Here is a 23382-nt window from a genome sequence, read left to right as displayed (position 1 = left end):
GTTCTTCCTATACCCGATGTTGCTTCATTCTTTTCTAAAGAAGGCTAGCACATTCGTCTTTTCACTTCTGCTTATGACTACAAGTTAAAATTTAAATTTTTAACCTTGAATTTGGAGTTAATTTGAGGTTTTTTCACCGAAGTTTATTTTCCATCTATTGGCTTTTTTAGATCACCAAGAATATGTATATAAAAGTTTTATTTACAAATTATTTTTTTGTTTGTAAATATGTTGTTTGACCCTCCATAAAAAACTAAACAATTACCCACTAGGTTTGTGGTAATAGAAACACAAAATCTTTTCTTTCTCCAAAATATCGTTCTTTCACATTTTTTTTCGAATTTTGTTTTGTACAATTTTGTATTGCACTATATACAAATATCTTTGAAAAGTTCATGCAATGCTATTGAAAAAAATAGTACAATTAATAAGAACACGGCGATATATTGGCATATGTTGTATAGGGGTAAGATAGTCATTTTAGGTGGCTAAAACACAGAAATATAGGAGATTGATTAAAATTGTTAGAATATCAAGGAATCAAGCTGTACAAAGTCTAGAGCGTCATTTAATCGAAACCAATCTTTAGAGTGTCAAAACCTAGAAGTCACATCTTTAGAGTATCAATATAGAAATCGGTGATGCTTTTGAATTTTTAATAGTTGTTTCAGGGTATAAACGAGTAATTAACTATTTCCTCTGATAAAAAATTAACAATGTCTAGAGTGTCATTTCATATTTTCTTTTTTTCAGGCTTTATCGGGCTATTCATAATTTTCTGGGCTTCTACCTTCAATATCTAGCTCGTTGAATGGTGCTGCGCTCGGGCTTTTCGGGATAATGATTTGACCAGTTACTGTTCTATTAGAACAACATTTTTTGTGATATACTTTTTTAATACATGTACAATAAATTTAATTTTGCGTCAAAAAATATATACGCCAAAAATAGAGTAATAGTTGGTCAATGTTTTGTACTACTAAAATAAAATCATATGCAAATAGAGTAATCGTTGCGTTTGTGCAACTTAATGATTACCGTGATATCTTTCAACGGCCGTTAACTAAAAAGGGCACTTCACTGTTCATTCTATGTACGGGCATGTAATGCATCAAGGATCATTCAGTCAAAATATAACCAATGTAATTAAAGATACCTTTAAAAATAAAGATTTTTCTGTGGTATTTATAAAAAGGTGTGATTCATACTAGGTAACAATTGAAGAATTTTTTACCATCATTTAAAAAGTGTCTTAAAGTATCATATTTTTAGTATAAATAATTATTAAGTTGAGTTACAAAGTATCTCAAGATAACATAATTTTGTACTAAAATTTTTCGTGCCTCAATATACTTTTCAAAAATAATAAAAAAGGTTCATAACTAAAAGTTTGAGTGTATGACTTAGAGCATCAACAGCTCTGGTGTCTCATCCTTCATTCTAAAAATAGAGGATGAAGGATAAAAGTAGAGCTCCAACAGCTCGTTGATTTTTAGCCCAAAGTATTGTATTGATGTCTCATGTCAAATCTATTTGTTTTTAGTATCAAGTGAAAAATTAACCTTAAAGTTCATCTGTCTCCGATTAAAATCAATTATTTGTAAAAAGAAGGGATATAAGCTACACCCTCTGTAAAATAAACCAATTTATAGCTACCGACCTGCACCATATTACGGTGCATACCACCCGGAAAAAATTGGACCAGCAGCAATTGAACCATAAAAAACGGTAAACCGGTTGTTTTTCAGCGAAACGTTCGGTTTTAATTTGTTTTATAGCAATAATATTACGTTACTATCATTGTACTATAGTTTTTTTATGTGGTGGTCATACAATAATAAATATATTGGTTTATTTATATATATTTTATTTAATTTGTGATGGTTATATATAATATAAATTAAAATGTTAATAAATAAAAAATCAGCGTTTCGACCGATGACCTGACAATTCGGCCAGTGAATCGATGAACCAATGATTTTTTTTTTTACTATGGTTCGTAGTACAAATTTCAACCCAGAAATTGGTGTTTTTATGTGATGAATTGAAGAGGGTAAATAAATGTAAAAAGAAACACAAAAGCTTGAAATGGAAAAAAACTAGGAGATGAGGGGACAACTCGGCCTTGCCCCTTCCAACCACTTCCGAGCATCCAGCCCAAGGGCGCCGCCTGCCACACCTCGTCTCGCCGGCGCCATCAAGCGTGACCTCCGCCGCAAATCCGCACCATCACCACCCAAAGCTCTGTAATCGACCAGCCCCCATGAAGGCGTCGATCAAGTTCCGCGACGACGACCGGCCGCTGATGCGGGCCAAGGTGCCGATCGGGGTGCTCGGGCTGCCGTTCCAGTCCGGCCTCTCCGCCGGCGGCGACCCCCGCGAGCTCCGCTTCGATCTCTCCACCGCCTTCTCCTCCGGCCCGGCGCTCCGCCTCTCGTACCGCCCCAACGACCCCAGCCTCCCCTTCTCCGTCTCCGTCCGCTCCGGCGTCGGGCCCCTCGGCTCCCCCGCCCGCGCGCCCTTCTCCCTCGCCGCCGAGTTCAACTTCCTCTCCGGCAACCCGGGCTCCCCCGCCTTCTTCCTCCTCCTCAAGCCACGGCTCGGCGACTTCTCGCTCTCCCACACACTCCGGTCCTCGCTGCCCCCGCCGCCCCGCAAGATCGGTGAGGTCTCCGACAGCGGCGACGGCCATGAGCACGAGCTGGACTACAAGACGTTCTCGTTTAGCGGAAGCGGGTTCGCGGCGGACGTCGCCGCTGCGGGGAAGAACGGCGGGGTCGGCGCGCTGCTGTCCGGGATGCGGCTCACCACGAGGAGCGTGCTCCCGCTGTGGGGCAGGGCGAGCCTGCGGTTCAACTGGGGGCTGCGCGCGCCCCCGGAGCTTCAGGCCGCGTTCGCCGACGACGAGGCGGGCGTCGGCGGCCACAGCCGCAAGGACGAGCGCGTGGCGATCAGCAAGATGCCCCTGCTGGTCATGAACAAGATCTCCATCGAACAGTCTCCTCGCGCGGACGCCGACTTAACGCGCAGCAAAACGGAGTCCTCCTCATCGCCGGAGATCGCCGCCGCCGATGTACCGGACGGCATAGGACACGGCGGCGAGGGGTTCTCGCTGGTGAGGCGGCAGCTGGAGGCGCTGAAAGCGGAGAGCGGGATGCTCCACCGCGCCGTGGAGGACCTGCGCGCCGAGGTCGCGAGCCGTAGGGCGGTGCCCACGGCTAGCATACCCGACTCGTGGAGGACGACGCCGCCGCCACCACCACAGCCGCATCACTACCACTCGTTCCCGGCAAAGCCGAATCGCCGGAGCAGTGGTAGCGACACGGCAACCGACAACGCAGCGAAGCCTTCGTCGGATGAGCTGGGCGAGGAGTTGAAGAAGGCACTGGAGGCGCGCCTGAGGTGAGAGCTTTAGCAATGGCAGCCATTGCCGATGCCTCCACACCATGGCTAACCTCACTGTCCGGCGTCGCTGGTACATACTACTCCTACTCCATTGGCTTGTACTATTACGCTAGTATTATTAGCATTTCCAATCAAGAAACGAAGAAATCATCAGGTTATCTCTAGATTACTCACTGTATATTCTCTCTGCTATGTTAATCTCTAGATCACATGAATTTGCCCCCATCTCTTCTTCTACCTTAGAGCTCCTCAAGCAGTCAAGCCATTTCTCATCCAGCTTCTGTCTCTCTCATCCTGTTTGTATCTCGCCTGCTTCCATTCGCGTCTTGATTTCACTCTGGCTTTGCCATTCGCGTGGCATAAAGGTGTAGAACAGTGGGGGAAGATATGCAGCGAGCCACGCACTGTCTTTGCACCTGCTGTCCATCAGCCTGCAAGGGGGCCGGAATGGGCCGGCCCGTTACCGTCCCTCTTTGGCCCATTTGGTTTGATGGACTGGTCTGGCCCCTCATTGGAGGAAATGTGGCCGGACCATTAGGTTCATGGGCCAAACTGATACACAAGGAATATAAATGGAGAAATGCTTGCAGCTGCATCAAATTTTTTGAGTTGATATGCAGAAAAAAGAAATGTTTGCAAGAATATGTTTGACGTCATGTCTCGAGTTGATATGCAAAAAAAAGAATCAAGGCAGGAAACAATAACACAACAGTTCAATTTTTTGTAAGAAACTGCTCATAGTTCAAAGCAGCATCACACAACATTCAACAGTCTGCAAACTATGGCATCAAGCCATCAACCTCTCAGACAGTTAAAAAACAATACACTATTAGAAGTGCTTAAAGAAATTGACAGGATAATTAAATCACATGTCCAGTCTGTAGGTGATTTATCTTAAAGCCCATTCACTCTAGTGAATCATCATTGTTCTGCACATAAAAATTAATAAGTGTTAGTAATGCTTGAGCAATAACATAAAAAACCTGGGCGGCAATGAGATGAGAAAACACTGAAAGAAGCTTTTGGTTTTCAATTCTTTGATATATACAAAGTTTGGGCATCATTCTTTTGAGTTCCAGGTGACATCAGTGTTCATGAACAAGCTATTTTAGTTTCAAAAAAATCTGCTTTGCATATGAAATCTGCTTTGCAAAATCATAAGAATTCAAATAAGATCCTCTACTGCATATATGTACAGTACATATATATATATTTCACACACATGTGTAGCTGCCAGGAAGATTCATGTACTGACCATATACAACTCAATAAAAACCAGCTATATGTTTATGCAACATATACTCACCAGAACATTTTTAAGCAATTATTCACTAACAGAACAAATAAGCAATTATTGGCTAACTGATCAAACATATCATTCAGTGAGTGCGTTTATTAAAATTTAACTAACTAAAATCATCGCTTTGGGACTCACTCGCCCCTGCAGGCATAGCTAAATTGAGTGACACATAGCTAAAGTCCATTCACTCTACTGAATCACCTAGGTTCTGCAGATAAAAATTGAAAAGCATTAGTTCTAATGTCAGTGGTAACTCTCAAGGCAAAAGAAAAGGTGAAAGTGCAAGCTTACTGACCAAGAAATAATCACGGTAGTTGATTTCATTTACCGAGCTCACGTTAATGTTAGGAACTAACAATTGAGGCATAGAAATAAATTAGTTTTATAAAGACTTAAAAGAAGTAAAGGGATAGAGAGTAGTTGTTATACCTGCAGAAGCTCGATACCAATCTTGAAGGCAAATGACCGCCTCAATAATAGACTCCCGTAGGATGAGATGGACAGCCTGTCCATCTCATCCTACGGGCTTGCTTAGTGCCCGAAAATTTTTAGGAGTGTCACGTTCAATGTTTGATTGAATATTGAAGTACTATTTTAGTGATTAATTGAAAAACTAATTATATATGATGTCAGAAAATCACGACATGAAATTTTTAAGCATAATTAATATATAATTAGCACATGTGAGTTACCATAGTAGTTAGGGCTATTTAAAGATTAATTAGGCTTAAATGGTTCATCCTGTAAATTCCTTCGAAACTATGCTATTAGCTATTTTTTTAACTATATTTAATGCTCTGTATATATGTGTGAACATGAATTTCTTTAATTATATTTAATGCTCTACACATATTTCCTACCGTCCATTTTCATTCTGCTAGTCCTAGCTTAGACTGAGTTCGATCCAGCAAAAAAAATGTTGGCAACTTCATAATCTATTGGTTAATTAAGTATGGATTATAGTAAATCTGAAAATGAGTTTTATTTATTTTTTTAAAACAACGTTTCTATAAAAATTTTGCAAAAAGTACACCGTGTACCTATATAGCACGCGTATTGCTTAGCCGGGTTGTTAGATTGAACAAAACCTTAAGCTAGCTGACCTTAATAACTTGTACTCCTCCTTCCCAAAAATAAACAGTTTTGTAAAACATCTACAAGAGGTGTCACATTGATATGCATCCCCAAATATATTTTCAATATTTACGCATAGGAATGGGTGAAAAAGACTACACAGATTGACTAAGATCGAGAAATTCGGTCATCAATTCTGTCCTAGTTAGGGAAAAACTGAATTTTGAATTTGGTTAGTCACTTGGTCTCCTCGAAAAAACCAAATTAACCAAAAATAATCCAAATGCAACCTATGATCCAATAAGTTTAGTATGATTAAACTCTACACCCTACTCCTACTCGTGCAACCTAATAAGAGTCTTTGTTCGCACGTGCTTGTACCAAATTAACTGAACCGACCGAATGACCAACCTATTTACATACGTCTAATATTAGCTTTCTCATATTATTGATAGAGACAGTTGCAAAATTGACACTGGTTTAAAATATTATTGTAAAACTATTACTAGAAAATTACAAAAATGTCACTAGGGCCGCGTTCGGTAGGTAGGGGATAAGTTAACTTACCCGGCGTGAAAAACGTAGCAATAAATTAGTACATGATTAATTAATTATTAATTATTAAAATATGAAATAGCCTAATATGATTTTTTAAAGCAACTTTCCTATAGATTTTTTTAAAAAAATACACCGTTTAGTAGTTCGGGAAGCACGCGCATGAAAAACAAGAAGGATAAGATAACTTATCTGGCCTGCCGAATATGGCCTATAACTGTCATTCTAGTGGCATTCTCACAATTTAGAAAATAATAATGACAAATTTGCAATACCCAATATAAGATAATTCAATTTTAGGTTTCTTTTGGAGAAGAGATTAATTTTTTTGGCCCAATAGCTCTTAGATGGACCCCACTACAAGGATGATTTGAGAAGTGGAATATTAGCTGTAGCCTCAAAATATAAGCTTTTAATGCTGTAACCAATGTCTTGACAAATACTAATCATATTCCCATCGTTTGCATATACTTATTATAAGTGAAACAACCGAGTAATAACTAAAAAAATAGTTTATATATAAAACTTTTATATACATTTTTTTAATGATTGAAAAGCAAATGTTGCAAAATAAATCATAATAAACCCTCTCTAAAATCAACTTCAAAAATAAAATTTAAAATTTCACTTGTGCTTATAAGTTGTTGGCAAAACGATAGAGGTCTCAGTTGGTTATATTGCTCCTACTGGGGATGGCGTTGAATTTAGTATGTTTCAGCTGTACATTGCCCATTATCTGGTACGGCGTGGATCACACCTTGCGCGTTCCTGTTGATGACCGGCTTTAGCATAATAATCAAATGAACTAAAATATACCTTTCTGATGTGCGTTACTCCGCATATATTAAGTTCACTAGATTGAATCAAAGTGAGTCAAATGATACCGTCACTTCCTTAAAAAAAAGAAAAAAAACGTGCAGTAACCCAATGTTTTTTCTTACAGCTCGACTCGGGTTATCGAACTGTGATGATAACCAAGTGAAACTGTGAGAAACCACACTAAATTTACTAAAATCTTAAATTATTAAATTAACTTAAATTTAGTGTGATTATCCACTGGTAACTGTATGGTAACGAGCGATTTATGAATCGCTACAGTAACATCAGCTATCCGTGTGTCGTGGGTACGAGAAACCATCGACCGAACGAAGGAACTTAAAAAAAAAAAAAGTTAACCTCCATCACTGGGAACATATCATCTCGCTTATGCTTCTCCTTATAAACTAAAATTTAAATTTTCTATAGTAAGTTTGAAGTTTGACAATGGTGGAGCTAATGCGGACCACCAAAAAAATATCGACAGACCCCTGTTACTGAAAAAGAAAAGAAAATGTTGATTTTGTCTATTAGTATTCACAAAAGTGACCCCATACAATCACCTTGATTGAGCGGAATATTTTATATAAATTGAATGAAAAAGATATAATGAACATTTTTATGGCCATTAGAAGATGTAGGTTTGATAAGACAAACAGTAGTATGGTAATCTTATTTAAACGTTTCTAGTCATATAAACTTCTTTTAAGTCAAAATTTTACTTAACTACTAATTTTATATGTCTTGAGATGTTTTGAATAATTAGTTTTTTGCCACTTTTGCATTTAGTGATAACATATTTACCATTAGATCCACATGTCATAAACACACAAGGGCCCATGTGTCACTGACAGCGAGTGAAAAATCTATTATCGTCTATTTTTAAAAGTAACAAAAAGTTAAATGCCCCTTATTAATATATCATGGTACACTTTTGATCTATTTTATTATCCATACTTGTATTATATATTATATGTATTAGTATCGTTAGATTTACTTTGCTTAGGTAAAAAATTCAGCCGGACCACCTATATGTAAATTGTAGATTCATGACTGGATAACTTATATATATAAACCTTTTGCAAACAAATTGATCGAAACACATGTGCGCAAAAAACAAGAGAAAAATGGGAATAATCCGAAAAAACATAACTAGCAAAGCAAGTGCATCATTTTTGAGTAAAAGTGAGAAACATTCAGGTGTCCCACATGTCAGCCAGTCTAAATTTTGCCGATTATTATTTGTCGATCCTAAGGGTGTTCACAGTGCTCCTATATAGTGTGGTTTCAACTCGCCACGTATGCTAAATGATGTTGTGCAGGAGAGAAGGTGTGGGGCGAGGTGGCCCAGGGAGGGTTATCGTGTCCTCTGCAAGATATTGTCTTCTTGCTGGACAAATTGCAGATCACAGCTATATCAATGTGTTGAACATAGTAGTTATTCCCCTGCTTCTTACTCCTAGCAGAATATGACGGCAAGCATCCTACTCAATGTCGAGTAATCTTGCGAGCTCTGACTCCATTGCCAAGTACATGAGTCCATTGGAGTAGTAGAGATGGGGAAAGGAGAGAGGTCAGATACACATCGTCATTGACACTATCATGCTAGGAATTGGCGACAAACTGTCACCTGATTGGGAGGGGCCACGAGCTCTTAATGGGATCTAGTGTCTCCATTGCCCTCTTCATATTGAGGAAGCTCGATCCACCTCAATCTACTCATCGTTGGCTAAATCTGCTTCATCGAAGGGTAAGGGAAGAACGACTCCGACGTCGGTGGTGGAAAGTATCATTTGGTATCATACTAGAGGTATTTTTTTTTCTCCGTTCGGTTTGACCTGTTCCGTCTCGACGGAATCCCGTACTGTAGCAGTTCTCAGTCGATAAACCATACTGCCAAGTAGGCCCCACAACTCCGGCGAAAAATAATTCGAGTTAATTCGGCCCCATTTCGCAGCGACACCCCACGAAACCTTCGAATTACCCCGAAGAGGCCTGCGGCTCCATTTAAAAATCCAACCAAATAAAGAAAGTGGAGGGGGGGAAATCGGGATCGAAAAGGACGAAGAGGCGAGGGAGGGGGCAACACCGCACCGGGACCAAAACCTAGACGAACCACACGCAGAGGAGAGAGAGAGGGGGATAGATAGCCCGAGGAGGAGAGAGAAGGTGGGCGAGCCCACCCCACCAAACCCTAGCCCTCGCCTCGCCGTCCATGGAGGCGGCGCCGTGAGCCGCCGCCGTGGCGTGCGGGAACGACCGGGCGGAGGGGATGACCGCCAGATCGGACGACCCCGGCGTCTCGCCGGCGGCGGCTGCGGCGGCGGGCGGTGAGATCTGGGGGACGGCGGAGGACCTTCTCCTGGCGTGCGCCGTGAGCCGCCACGGCACGGCGAGCTGGGACGAGGTGGCGAAGGAGGTGCGGTCGAGGTGCCCGTCCGCCGCGGGGTTCACCCCCGCCAGCTGCCGCCTCCGGTTCCGCGTCCTCCACCGCCGCTTCTCCGGCGCCGCCGCCGCCGAGAACGTGGACGGCGGCGGGGGCGAGGAGGAGGTGGAGGAGCCCGATGCCGACGCCGTCGCCAGCTGGGTGGAGGAGCTCCGCAAGCTGCGGGTCGCCGAGCTCCGCCGCGAGGTCGAGAAATACGATCTCTCGATCGGGTAAAAAAAAAAACAGCCCGGAAATATAACATTAAAAAAAACTTAATAAACACTTTTTAACTCTGCCTGGTTCGTGCATTGCCAATCCCATGCCGTCTGATGCCGATCGATCGGCGACAATTTTTTTTATGGATAAAATGTTTATTTCGTATTTTTGATTGGAAATGGTTAGGTCGTTGCAGTCAAAACTGAAACGGCTCACGGAGGAGAAGGAGAGGAGCCCCTCCGGCGAGGCCGAGCCGGCGGTGAAGGAGGAGACGGAGGACGATGTACGGAAGGGATCGCCGGAGGAGGAGGAGGCCGGCGGCGTGGAGGACAGGGTCTCCGGCCACGAGTCCGGCCGGTCGTGCAAGGAGTCCAACTCGTCAGATCTGAAGCGGCCGGAGGACGAGCCCGCCGCCGCCAACGACGACCCAGCAGAGCGGGAGGAGGCCGCGGCGGGTGAGGTAGCCGTGAAAGAGGAGGCGTCCGGCGAGTCGGTGGCGGGGTCGAAGGAGGCGGAGGCGGAGAAGGAGAGCAGCGACGTGCAGAGCTCCGCCAGCCCGTCCCGTCGCCGGCAGCGGAAGGGCGGCGGCGAAGAGGCGGAGGCGGCGTCGCCGTCGGTGTCCGTGCCCCTCCCCGCCGCGGAGGCCGAGCCGCTCGTCGCCTTCCTCGAGTCGGTCCGGACCAGCAAGGCGGGCGCCGTGTTCGAGCGACGGCTCGACAGCCAGGTAAGAAAAAAAAATAATCTCCTCCCATTTCACTCACAGTAAATAAAATAAAAACCTAAAACCTCCTCGTTTATTCTCCTACCAATTTTTTTAATTACGCATTTTTAACTACACCTTCTTGTGATTTGCTTTTTTTTTGGCAATAAAGCCCTTAACCTAATCACGAATTGGGCGATTGTTTGGTTTATCGTGGTAAAAAGTCTCACATTATATTTATAAATAAACAGTAATATGTAAATAAAGTGTTCTTCGCGATCTAGCCATGACTGAAAAAATAAATGTGATAAAAACCGTAAAATCTAATCTAAATTAAAGATTAAAAATTTTAAATTTTATATTATAAGCGTAAACGGATAAAAAAGATAGGCTGAAAATAGTGGTGGCTTATTAGATTAAATAAATTACATTGCTCGTAAACCTAAATAAATGGGCGCCACCTCTTTGGTCACACGGTCGTCGTGGGAACGAAACAACGTGGAATTTCGCTGTTCGTACGGCCGACGCCACCACCACCACCAGTACGAAGGTTTTGGTCTACGGAGCACACAGATCGGTCGATGAATCGCAGCCGTAAGAGCCTCTCTAATAGCTGATTTATTTCATCGTCTCTCCTAAAAATAGAATCTCTTAAAAATAGAATGGAGGATAAAAACTATAAATTAAACTCTAACAAATTAAACTCTAACAGAACGACTATCTATTATGAGAAAATGTTTATATTTAGATTATCTCTTTCCATCCTCTAAAGAGATTTCCATCCTCTAAAGAGATAGAGATACAAAGGATGTTATATATGAATGATCTAGTGAATATAAAAAGAAGATACAAAGGATAAAACTATTTTAGATATTTTAGATGATCATGTAAATGAGATGGCTAAATTTAGATGAGCAGACGCAGAGCTGATTGGGTGCAGATTTTGTGGACTACTGGTGGGCCCAGACATGTACTGGCATGCTGCCACATCATCGCGTGGGCCCGTCATGTCGGCCACTCCATGCCAAGCCCAATGAAATGTGGGGTTGCGCACTCAAGATTTTAATTTTTTAATGTTTTTTAGATGATTTTTGGGCTTTTGAAAAATGATTTTAAGTTCGTTTTTTGGTTTTTGCAGGAGGGCGAGAGGTACAGTGGCACGATCAGGCGCCACGTGGACCTGGAGATGGTTCGTGCGAGGCTGGTGGGTGGGGCGGCGGCAGCGGCGGCCACGTGCTACGCCTCGGCGTCCGAGCTCTACCGCGACCTGCTGCTGCTCTGCGCCAACGCGCTCGTCTTCTTCCCGCGCGGCTCGCCGGAGCACGACGCCGCGCTCCAGGTCCGCGCGCTCGTCTCCAAGCACATCTCCAAGGACCGTCCTCCCGCAGGGAAGGTGCCCGCGGCGGCGGTGGAGGCGGAGGCGGTGGCTTCGAAGAAGCCCAAGGCTGACGCTGACATTGCCGGGTCGCTACTCGAGAAGGCGCCTATCATCGTATGCCGGAAGCGGAGCTCCATCGCGAAGGCCGCGGCGGCGACTGCTGCCAAGGGGGAGAAAGCGGAGACGGACAAGGAGAAGGACGGCGAGGACAAGAAGAAGGCGGCGGTGGCGGCCACGGTCACTAGCAAGGACAGGAAGGCTCGCGGGATGAGGACGAACAAGAGCCGGGGACCCGCCAGGAATCAGAAGACGAAGGTCTCGGAGAGCGGCGAGGGGACGAAGAAGTCCGACAAGAAAGGCGGCGGCGGCGGGAGCTCGGCAGCGGCGGCTGCGGCAGGCGGGGTCGCCAAGAAGCGAAACGCCGTGGACTTCCTGAACCGGATGAACCAGAACGGATCGCCGTCGACGGAGAGGGTGTCGTTGCTGGAGACGCTGAAGCTCTCCGCGGCGACGGAGCAGCAGAAGAAGTCGTCGTCGTCCTCCGGGAAGGGCGACGGCCGGAAGGACGCCGGCGGCTCCGGCTCCAAGAAGGCCGCCGCTGCCTCGACGCCTCCGGGGAGGAGGAACGTCGGCCGGCCACCGAAACGGGCGGCCGCGCCGCCGACGCCGCCGCCGTCCAAGAGGGCCAAGGACGACAAGCCGGCGACCAGGAAGCGCGGGAAGAAGTAGGTGACGGGACGGCGGAATGGGAGGCGGCGGGAAGCTGTGCGTGTAAATGTTCGTAGGGGTGGCGGGCGGTAGTAGCCTTGGTTTTTTGCGTTTTGGCGCCATTATTGTAGCGAGAAGAGGTGGGAGAATTTTTTTTCTGCTGGGAGATGAAGGATGGAACATCTGGTTCACCTGTACGTCTCACCTCGATACCTCATGAAACGATCAGGAACTTGGGTGAAAGAATCGTGTTCGCCTCAAGACTAACTTGGGTGAAAGAATCGTGTTCGCCTCAAGACTGTTTTTTTTGTAGGGTATGACTCCTATGTTTTCACTGAATTTTCTGTAACCCTCTACACTGAATCAGGAGAATCAGGAGCAAGAAGATGGTCTGTGTGCCCCATCGTCATCATCCATGTTCGATGAAACATAACATAAACATATATAGGGGTTGTTTAGATGGGGCTAAACTTTTTAGCCTCATGTCACATCGGATGTCTGGAAACTAATTTAAATTATTAAATATAGACTAATCAAAAAAATAATTTCATAAATGAGAGCTAATATGTGAGATAAATTTTGTGAGTCTAATTAATCCATAATTGGTAAATGTTTACTGTAGCATCACATAGACTAATAATAGATTAATTAGGCTCATTAGATTTGTCTCATGAATTAGTCCAAGATTATGCATTGGTTTTATTTATAGATTATGTTTACTATTTATAATAAGTGTCCAAATATTCGAAGTAACTACCGACTAAAGTTAAAGTTTAGTACTTTAGCTGACTGACTAGAAACAAACACCCCCGCAGTGTCATGATTGCTGGTCTGAGTGGCATCGGAGCTTTAACCTCGCTCTTACAAAACTTGTAGCCTGGCATTGCTATTGGAACATGCATATCTGAATGCATATGTTTCAGCAGGTTTTACATTTTCAGTTTTCTATCTGGCACAAATTTTTAAATTTTTTTAAACTTTGACGAAAGCTATAAAACAAAACAAAAATCATTTTCACATGTCTGCCTGGCAAAAGTTAAAAAGATGGGAAACTGGCAAGATGCGTAAGTTAAAAAGAAAAGGAAAATTGACAAAAAATACAAATGTTTCTAAAAAGAAAATAAAAATCTGAAAAAAATGCGGTGAGCGTGGATCAAACATATAAAACAAAACAAAAATCATTTTCACATGTTTGCCTGGCAAAAGTTAAAAAGATGGTAAATGGCAAGATGCATAAGTTAAAAAGAATGGGAAAATGACAAATGTTTTTAAAAATAAAAAAAGAAAAATCTGATGCATAAGTTAAAAAGAATGGAAAAATGACAAATTTTTTTAAAAAGAAAAGAAGAAAAAATACGGTGAGCGTGGATCGAACACGCGACCTTAAGATCCTCAGTCTGACGCTCTCCCAACTGAGCTATCCCCTCTCTTATACTTGTCAAACTGAATATTATATTGACTTTGCATGTGTCACTGTTTGGTGGAGTATAATTTGTCTTTAATTTATTGCTAAGAAAACTGGAGTCACAAATTAACTAGCATGAGGCATTACTGCCATACTTTTTGTCTCAATAATATGTGATTCCTATATAATGTGTAAAGAATTTTGTCATAAGTGTGACTATAAACTATAAGTGGTTTAAAATGAGACAGTAAGCATTTGATTCATCCCTACTAAAGCCCTCTTCTTTAGTTGGTTAAGTAACTAGCACCAAAAGCGAAGTAACAAATTACTATAAAATTATTAGCTATAAACTTTTTTGAAAAATGAATTGATATGAGTTTTCAAAGTATCTTTTATGTAAATTTTTTTTGTAAAAATATAACATTTAACAATTTGAGAAGCGTGCCAATAAATCTGGTTACTAATATTGTACAAGAAACCACCAGATTGTTGTGCTCCTACCTGTAACAATTAAACAAAACTAGATATACATTGTTTGGGGTACTTTTCTAGAAATGCTAGCCAAAAGTGTCTCATTATACTCGATTTTTTAATGTATGTAGCCCACCTTAATTACAACTACATTGTAATTTATAGAGTAAACCATTACCTTCCTCCGTTCTTTAAAATAAAGAATATCTTTAACACTTTATTTATACAGTAATAGTCTGATCCTCCGTTTTTTTTAAAAAAAATATCTTTACATGTCATTTTTAGAGTAATAGTCCGAGAAAGCAGAGAATAAATTCATCAGGATTAGAAACAGCACGGAAAATGCACTGTAATTTGAAAAGATGAAATATATTTTAGCCTTTTGTATGCTGTTATACGTGTGAGAGAAAGTGAAGTTTTTTTTTTTAAGAGGGAGCAGAGCTGTAGAGCAGTACTACTGGACCCCAAACTCGCGTTCTCGTGGCGAGCGATGGCGTCGTCACGGCCGGAGGAGGGGACCGCGTCGGCGCGGGGGGCGCCGTGGGGCAGGCTGGACGGGCAGGTGGTGCTGGTGACGGGCGCCTCCTCCGGGCTCGGCCGCGAGTTCTGCCTCGACCTGGCGCGCGCCGGCTGCCGGGTCGTCGCCGCCGCGCGCCGCGCCGACCGCCTCCGGTCGCTCTGCGACGACATCAACGCCTCCTCCTCCTCCTCCGCAGCGGTGGCGGCGGCCGTCGAGCTCGACGTCGCGTCCGGAGGGGCTGCGCTGGAGGCCGCCGTGCAGAGGGCCTGGGACGCCTTCGGCCGCATCGATGTCCTCATCAACAACGCTGGCCTCCGAGGTATATTTGATTTGTTCATCTCCATGTTCAAATAATTGTCAAATTAAGCCTTACTGCAAAATTTTACTTATTTGAGACGAAGATTTAAAGCTCCTTGGAGCGAGGCACTTTTGCCAAGTTGAGATGGAATGTCCAAGTTCTTTTCCCCCCTTCAAATTGAACCTATAGATATAAAACTCCTGCCATGATAATCTTCAATCTAACCAGGTCACACATATGAAATTTTTGGCTGTCTTGTGCTCACCATTCGGATGATATGGGCTACATAGACTTGTCAGTCAGAAAACTTTGGAATTGATGGAAATATCTTAGTTAACATGTTAATATGATTCAAAAGAAGAAGAAAAAAAAACCATGTACTCTATATTACACATTGTTTGATGCCGTGTAATAGTTGTGCCCTTGTATGCTTCAGGAGGTGTGCACTCACCATTGGATTGGCCTGAGGATGATTGGAATACACTTATCAAGACAAACCTCACTGGATCATGGCTCGTTTCCAAGCATGTATGTAGACGCATGCATGATGCCAAGATAAAGGGTTCAGTAATTAACATTTCCTCTGTTTCTGGTCTTAACCGTGGTCATCTGCCCGGCTCCACTGGATATGCAGCTTCCAAATCTGCCATGCATTATGTCACAAAGGTGCTATACTTATTACTCAAGTAATCAATCCTGATCAAGTATTTGTTTAATTTAGGCCTTGTTTAGTTTGCAAAATTTTTTTGCAAAAACATCACATCAAAACTTTAAACACACATTTGAAGTATTAAACGTAGTCTAATTACCAAACAAATTTCAGATTCCACCTGGAAACCGCGAGACGAATCTTTTGAGTCTAATTAATCTGTCATTAGCACATATTGGTTACTGTAGCACTTATGGCTAATCACGTCCTAATTAGGCTCAAAAGATTCGTCTCACTATTTCCTTCATAAATGTGTAATTAGTTTTAATGTTTATATATATTTAATGTTTTATTTAGATGTCCAAAAATTCGATATGATGTTTTTGGGAACTAAACACCCCTTTTTGTGCTTGTAACAAACTACATATGCTACTGCAGTTAATGGCTCTGGAATTGGGAGCATATGGCATTAGAGTGAACTCAATAGCACCTGGGATCTTCCAGTCAGAGATAACCGCTCCTCTATTGCAAAAGAAATGGTTGAAAACTGTTGTTTCGAAGATAGTGCCACTTAAGACACATGGTACTACTGATCCAGCACTGACGTCGCTGGTTCGTTTTCTGATCCATGGAACATCATCATATGTGACTGGAAACATCTTCATTGTAGATTCAGGTGCCACCATACCTGGTGTTCCAATATTTTCTTCTCTGTAATTTTCATTATTAGATACATGGTGTTCCAATATTTTCTTCTCTGTAATATTGATAATTAGAATTTGCTTTCAAGAAGTCATGTTACATATTACTCCATTAAATAAGCAATCAAAACCCGTGAGGGAAGTGGCCTTTCTGTACAGTTGTTTTCAGATTAACTGTGCCCACCAGTTTGTTTTCTGTTATTGGCGTGCTGCTCTAAGAAACACTTTTGGTGTAGAATGGAAATTATTCTACTGTAGTCCTCTTATTTTATATCTGATGAACCCATTGGCATGATTATATATTTTTCTCAGTAGAGGGAGGGGATTTGATCAGAACAGTACTAACTTAGTAATTACAAATTCCACATGTATGACTAGCATGGAGTTCTTAGGTTAGGTGGATAGCGGGGCAGAATACTTACCATCTTTGAAATTTGTTCTTTTGTAATAACTAAATGATAAGCTATAAAAATTGATACACATTTACTCCAGCATCATTATGACAATGATGTCTGCAATGGAAGTATGGAACACTGGAACATTCTGATCTATATTGTTTTAGTAGGAAGTTTACACATCTATGGAAGAACATATTCAGGTAACCATCTTATCAAATACAACTAAATGATAGACTATAAAAATTGATACACATTTACTCCTGCATCGTTATGACAGTGATGTTTGCAATGGAACACTGCAACATTTAGATCTATATTGTTTTAGTAGAAAGTTTACACTTCTACGGAAGAACATATTCGGGTAACCATCTTATCAAATACAGCTATAAATAAGTATGGTATATGCATGTAATTGTGCAGTGTGCAAACAATTTTTTGCAGTGTCCACTAACCATCCCTACAAGTGGGCATGATTTGGTGTGAAATATTAGGGGAGATGCATTAAAAGGTTACTGGAAGTTGTATGTACCAGAAATATATATAACAGAGTCATCTGCAAAATACAGAACAATTATATAACAGATGGCTCACATGCTGAAAATATGGACTACATACAAACAATTTTCAATTCTGTGACATTAATCAGGAAAAAAAAACGTTTGTGTCACTGCTTGCCAATTTCAACAATCTAAGAGCATCCTCAAGAGGTGTCTAAAATTGACCCATAAAACTGAATTTTGGAAATTAGATCAGCAAACATATCTTTAACAGGCTCATGTCTCATATCAACTCTCTCATATCCTAGATTTGAGGCAGACATGCATTTCCAATACAGGGTAATTCAGTTTGGACTTCTTTTAGAGGCGAGGATAATTTTTAGGCATAATATTTTTTTTTTGGATGGACCCAATACAGGGTTTTGGGGAGTTGAGTATTAGCACTCTAGGAGATGCTCTAACCCGTCACATTTGTGCATGCATAATTTTGCTCAAATAAAAAAAAACATATGATGCTTTGAATAATTATGAAGTATCATGGAGGAGAGATTCTAAAACATCTCCAAAATAAATATTGAAAGCTAAATCCACATAACGATTCTAAATAGCAGGTTTACTGATGCTACAAACTGTAAAAGATACAAATATGCTTCCGACAAATCTCACTTAGCATTCCAACCTTCATGTTGCCTTTTTCATATATCGTATTGTATTCCAACTTGCAATGTTTTTCCAGGATTTATCTTTAGACTGGACATGTTCGACCTGAAGTTCTTCTGCAGAAACCTGTAAAGGTTATTAATAATAAAGCGCTTGACACAGTTGTGTCTAGTACCCATCTTTATGATAGTCCTGCCAAGAACAAAGGTTGATCCATTCATCAAAGCTGAATCCAACACCAAAATATCATCTTCATTCTCAGCTATTTCCTTGAGGGATGCAATAACTGATGCAACATACTCATCACCCCCCATGTTGTGGTTGTCCATATAGCCATACTGGACTATGCATCTGTAGACACCGACTGGTTCTAGCTTGTCTAGGAGGAAGCGTTCTTCAGGAAGGACAGTTCTCACTGGAAGAATCCTGACAGTGACAAACACCATCAACTCACGAAGGGAAGCCACATGCTGAGCATAATGGCGCACAATTGGCGGGATGCCATTCATCATGTCTGTGCAGAAGATGCATGTTCCAGGTACTCGGTTGCTTGCCTTTACTGTATCAATGAATTCCTCCCTTTGCATCACATTGGCAAGTTCATAGTCACTCTTCTTACTTCTTCCATAAGTCCAAGATAGTGTAATTATAAGGAAAAATGCAGTAATGGCAAATGGAACCCAGCCACCTTGTAGAATCTTGTTCAAAAGTGAGGTCATGTAAAGGCCTTCCATGGAAAAGAAGAAAACAAAAAATAGACTAACGAGTACAATGTTACTCTGCCATATTATAACCATGACCACTGTCATCAGGTTTGTTGTAAAAAGCATAACAAATATCACGGCCACACCTGCAGACCAGAAGAAACAATTCAATCAAATGACAAATAATGTGTTGATTTAGCAAGTAATATTGTCATTGCATCTGTTGAAATAGAGATGTCCTCTCCTTGATGTTTCTATGGCACCAGCAGTGGTGTTTCTAGTAACTTGATAATTGCACCTGGTTAAAACCTGACTTTTCTACAGAATAATTCTTTTAATTTTATGTAACACCCATCTGTGCTTTGAAAAACCAAACACACACGAGCACATCAGTATGCTAAAACTTCTAACTTTATATGTACTGGGTGCAATTTATTCCTTTTTCATGAGTTATTAGTTTCCACAACTACAATATGCATACCAGAAGTAAAAAATAAGAGTAAATTACGCTCACGGTACATGAACTTGCATGGTGAGTGCAAATAAATATAACAACTTGTAAATTGCTCACTTTGATACAATAACTTGTTAGTTGGTGCGAACTAGACCAAAATGATTCACACAAGAAAAATTGCTTTAAATTAGCGCATACTAATGACATAGCAGCATACACGCAGGACTAGGATTTGGAGATCTTATTTTTAATTCAAATAAAAAGATAAATTAGATGTGCAAAAGTTTATTTTTCATGTCTAGGATAGAGAATTTATTTCATTTCTTGGGATACATAATCTCTATATGACTCATCTAATGTCTATTTATATGCTATAATTTTTATCCTTACAATTAACTCCTGGAAAAAATATTTTAATTTTCATCTTCATGTTCAGACACTATATTATTGAAAGTGTATTTTTATGATTGAGCATTTCTAATATATTTTGGAACCATAATTAATTATTTTCTTCCGTTGGTCTATATCTTGAAAATACCACACCGATAATAATAATAATAATAATAATAATAATAATAATAATAATAATAATAATAATAATAATTTATTGTTAGTACAAAATTTTGATGTGTAACCATAATTACATATCATTATGTATCATATTAGATCAGTTTTGCTTGTGTAGATCGTTTTGGTTTAAGTTTGCACGAATTAGCCAAGTTATTGTACCGGAATAAATAATTTGCAAGTTATCATATCTATTTGCACCTACCATACTAAGTTCGTGTATCGTGAACATAATTTACTCTAAAAATAAACTAGCAATTAGAAATAAGTAGAGTACTATATGCTTAGATTGCTTACCAAAAGCTTGCCCTATCTCTGGTCCACCCTTAAACCCAACAGTAATTAAGATGCACGCAACCATCAAAAAGTAATTGATCTCTGGAGAGTATACTTGGCCTTCATGTTTGTCTGAGGTATGCTTCATGGTAACTCTTGGAAAACAACCTAGAGCAATTGATTGTCGAATGATGGAGAAACTGGCTGATATCAATGCCTGGCTCGCAACAATAGCAGCCAAAGTTGCTACGACAAACATGGGCCAAAATAGTGGCTCTGGAGTGCTACTGTAGAACGTTGTACTGAGCTTTGAAGGGTTCTTGACCAAAAATGCTGCCTGGCCAGCATAGGCAAGGATCATTGATGGATAAACTATGACTGAAAATGCCATCTGCAGGATAACGTTTAGGAACAAGGTTAATACTTGTGTTATTTATACTTAAATTTTAGAGAGCATTTACCTGGATTGATGGCTTGTTGAAATGACCCAGATCAGCAAACATAGCTTCAGCACCTGATAATGATTACATCTGTTTAGTAATACGTAGATTAATTCACAAAAAGCAAAACTACTGCTAGATGTTTTTTGATATATTTCTAACCTGTTATGCATAGAACAATTGCTCCAAGTGTCTCCCAGGCTGTTCTTTTGTTCCTCAGGAAGTATATGATTATGTAATGTGGTGACACGGCTTTTACTATTGGTGGATAGTACTTGATAATATTGTACAATCCAATGAATGCAACAAATGCAAACCACAAGAGCATAATGGGAGAAAAGGTGAAGCTGACTTTGCTTGTGCCTAATCTTTGGAAGAGGAAAAGTACGAACAAGATAATCACAGATAGTATCACAACGTGAGCTGAAACAAGAAAATAACGTCAGTTTTTCCCTCTCTCTTGCCATTCAAAACAATGGGGCTAGCTAAAACAATGTTACCTTGCGTTATGTTTGAAGATCTTGACTGGATTCCTTGAACAGCTGACAGAACTGTGAATTTTCAAGGAAGAAACATCATTGACATGCATGTAATCGATCTGCAAACTACATGCTATTATAGCGCACACAAGTTGTTTCCTAGAACAACTCCTGAAAGGTATGCTATACTTTTGACCCCCTTGCATCCCTTTAGTTAAATAAAATTTACTGCTTTGTAAAAATATATTATCCTACACTGTTTCAAGTGCTTAATCAGAAACTATCTGGATATGAGATGCATACCTGATATGGCTGGAGTGAGGGCACCATCTCCTAACACCATGCAAGTTCCAGCCAGCACCATGTACGTAATGACTGCCTGCCATTTTGTGCTGTCCTCCAGTAACTTGAGAAACTTAGACGCCATGGCCCTCTTCTTACTGTGGAACTTGAGATTGACGTCGGATTCCAACCGTGTGACTGGCACCGGCATGTTTCCCTTGAAATTCACATGCTGGCGTAGCAGCGAGTACAGGGCAAAGGTGCCACCTTTCAACAAGATAATAATTAAGAACAAGCGTATCACACAATTCACATGTGCAGAACCTTGAAATATTGTGCTCAATGAATATGAACTTAAGAAACCTTCATCAATTTATCCATGCTATTGTAATGTATCTGATCTAAATGTTGTAAAAGAATATTGGTACTTATGTTTCAAAAATTTGATTAAATGTCTGCATGTATGTTTAAAAGAACGTGACTTATTCTTAAAAGAACTTGAGGAATCAAATATTTTACTGGCACCATTCTATCACTACTTATCAATAATATCCCACGTTACATGCTTACTCCATATTTTAATAGATAACTTATGTTGATTTTTTATGCACGATTAATCATTTATTTTATTCAAAAAATTTATATAATAATTATTTATTTTATTGTGATTAGATCTATTAATATATTTTAATTATAACTTATATTTTCATAAAATAAAAAAAATAAAACAAATAGTCAATCATTTATAAAAAGTCAACGACATCATCTATTAAAATAGGGGATTAAAATAGGGGACAGAGAGAGTAGTATGGTAACTATAAACATACAAATCTCGTTTATCATAATCAAACGATTAAAGAAAAAAACAATCAAACGATTAAAAAGAGACAAGCAGTAAAATTATTTGTAGCGATGTAATTAGATTAGATATATACCTTCTCCGTGGTCGTCTGCTTTGAGCACGATGAGGACGTACTTGAGGAGGCAGATCATGGTGAAGGTCCAGAGGATGATGCTGAGGATGCCGACGAAGTCGGCCTCGCCGGGGCTGGGCAGCTGGACGGACGAGAACACGTACAGCGGCGACGTCCCCAGGTCGCCGTACACCACGCCCAGCGACTGGTAGCTCAGCAGCAAAAGCTGCCACCTCGTGAACTCCTGCAAAAAATCAAATCCAATCCAATCCAATCCATGACCGAATCCAATCCAATCCATGACCGGATCGATCGCCGGAGAACCAAGATGGTCATCTTCTTTTTTTTTAAAAAAAAAGACAAATGATATATTTATAAATAAAAAATAATTTATTAATAATATATACGTGTGTTCTATAATAAAAAACATCTCATATAAGATTTTGATTTACAAATATAATCAGAAGCTAAAAGACATGGGCGAAAATCGATGGGCTCCGGATGGAGAAATTGTACCGGCGGGGCGCGGTGCTTCGTCATGTAGTGCTGGCTGAAGGCGCGGCGGCCGAGGCCGCCCTTGCCGGCGCCCGCCTGATCCGCCTCCTCGTTGGTGGAGCTCCTCTCGTCGACGGCGGCGATGGCGGCGGCGTTCATCTGGATCACCACGTCGTCGTCCGCCGGCGCCGGCGGCTGCTGCTGCTGGTGGTACTCCATCTCCACCTCCGCCTGGTTGACCGAGAGAGGGAGGGATCGATGGATGGATGCGGTTTGAGGTTATAGGGGTTTATGGTTAGTTCGTTGCCGCGCTCCCCCATTTTACCCGCGCTAATCTGCGGCTGTGATCCACCGGGCCGCGCCGTTCGCAACAGCTGCGACCAACCACCTAACGGTGATACGTTTTTCAACAAAGAAAAAAAAAGAGAAATTTGCACCCGTGCCATTATGATTTTACAAAAGCTAGAGATATTTTTACATGCATGCTACAGGCTATATTGTTGCATATTTTAATTGCTTCTCTGCTGGGGAAATGTGTTCGTGAAAAAAAATAAAACGATATATTTATAAACGAAAAATTATTTACATATAA

General features: G+C 41.1%; 4 protein-coding genes and 1 non-coding gene across 5 annotated transcripts; 3 read left to right on the top strand and 2 right to left on the bottom strand.

Annotated features, from left to right (window-relative positions):
* Positions 1-2107: 2107 nt before the first annotated feature.
* Positions 2108-3552, top strand: LOC102709670. The gene has a single exon (XM_006659511.3). It carries the CDS (start codon positions 2264-2266, stop codon positions 3404-3406), a length of 1143 nt encoding a protein of 380 aa, XP_006659574.2. The 5' UTR covers positions 2108-2263; the 3' UTR covers positions 3407-3552.
* Positions 3553-9204: 5652 nt separating this feature from the next.
* On the top strand, positions 9205-13025 carry LOC102716897 (uncharacterized abhydrolase domain-containing protein DDB_G0269086-like). Its single transcript, XM_040527119.1, has 3 exons — positions 9205-9808; positions 9981-10518; positions 11633-13025. Exons 1-3 carry the CDS (start codon positions 9423-9425, stop codon positions 12599-12601), a joined length of 1893 nt encoding a protein of 630 aa, XP_040383053.1. The 5' UTR covers positions 9205-9422; the 3' UTR covers positions 12602-13025.
* An 898-nt stretch (positions 13026-13923) lies between these two features.
* On the bottom strand, positions 13924-14007 carry TRNAL-GAG. Its single transcript has one exon. It is a non-coding gene; the product is annotated as a tRNA-Leu (tRNA).
* Positions 14008-14880: 873 nt separating this feature from the next.
* Positions 14881-16841, top strand: LOC102716620 (3-oxoacyl-[acyl-carrier-protein] reductase FabG-like). Its single transcript, XM_040526960.1, has 3 exons — positions 14881-15295; positions 15711-15940; positions 16362-16841. Exons 1-3 carry the CDS (start codon positions 14947-14949, stop codon positions 16638-16640), a joined length of 858 nt encoding a protein of 285 aa, XP_040382894.1. The 5' UTR covers positions 14881-14946; the 3' UTR covers positions 16641-16841.
* An 875-nt stretch (positions 16842-17716) lies between these two features.
* LOC102716342 (potassium transporter 26) lies at positions 17717-23036 on the bottom strand. The gene is made up of 8 exons (XM_006660205.3): positions 22812-23036; positions 22317-22539; positions 21403-21648; positions 21121-21171; positions 20783-21043; positions 20642-20694; positions 20202-20571; positions 17717-19029 (listed from the first exon to the last, which is right to left on the bottom strand). The coding sequence occupies exons 1-8, from the start codon at positions 23007-23009 to the stop codon at positions 18215-18217; spliced, it is 2217 nt and encodes a 738-aa protein (XP_006660268.1). The 5' UTR covers positions 23010-23036; the 3' UTR covers positions 17717-18214.
* Positions 23037-23382: the final 346 nt, after the last annotated feature.

Source organism: Oryza brachyantha, chromosome 8 (genome assembly GCF_000231095.2).
Source record: "Oryza brachyantha chromosome 8, ObraRS2, whole genome shotgun sequence".
Lineage (NCBI taxonomy): Eukaryota > Viridiplantae > Streptophyta > Magnoliopsida > Poales > Poaceae > Oryza > Oryza brachyantha.
This window is presented reverse-complemented; position numbering and strand designations above follow the sequence as displayed.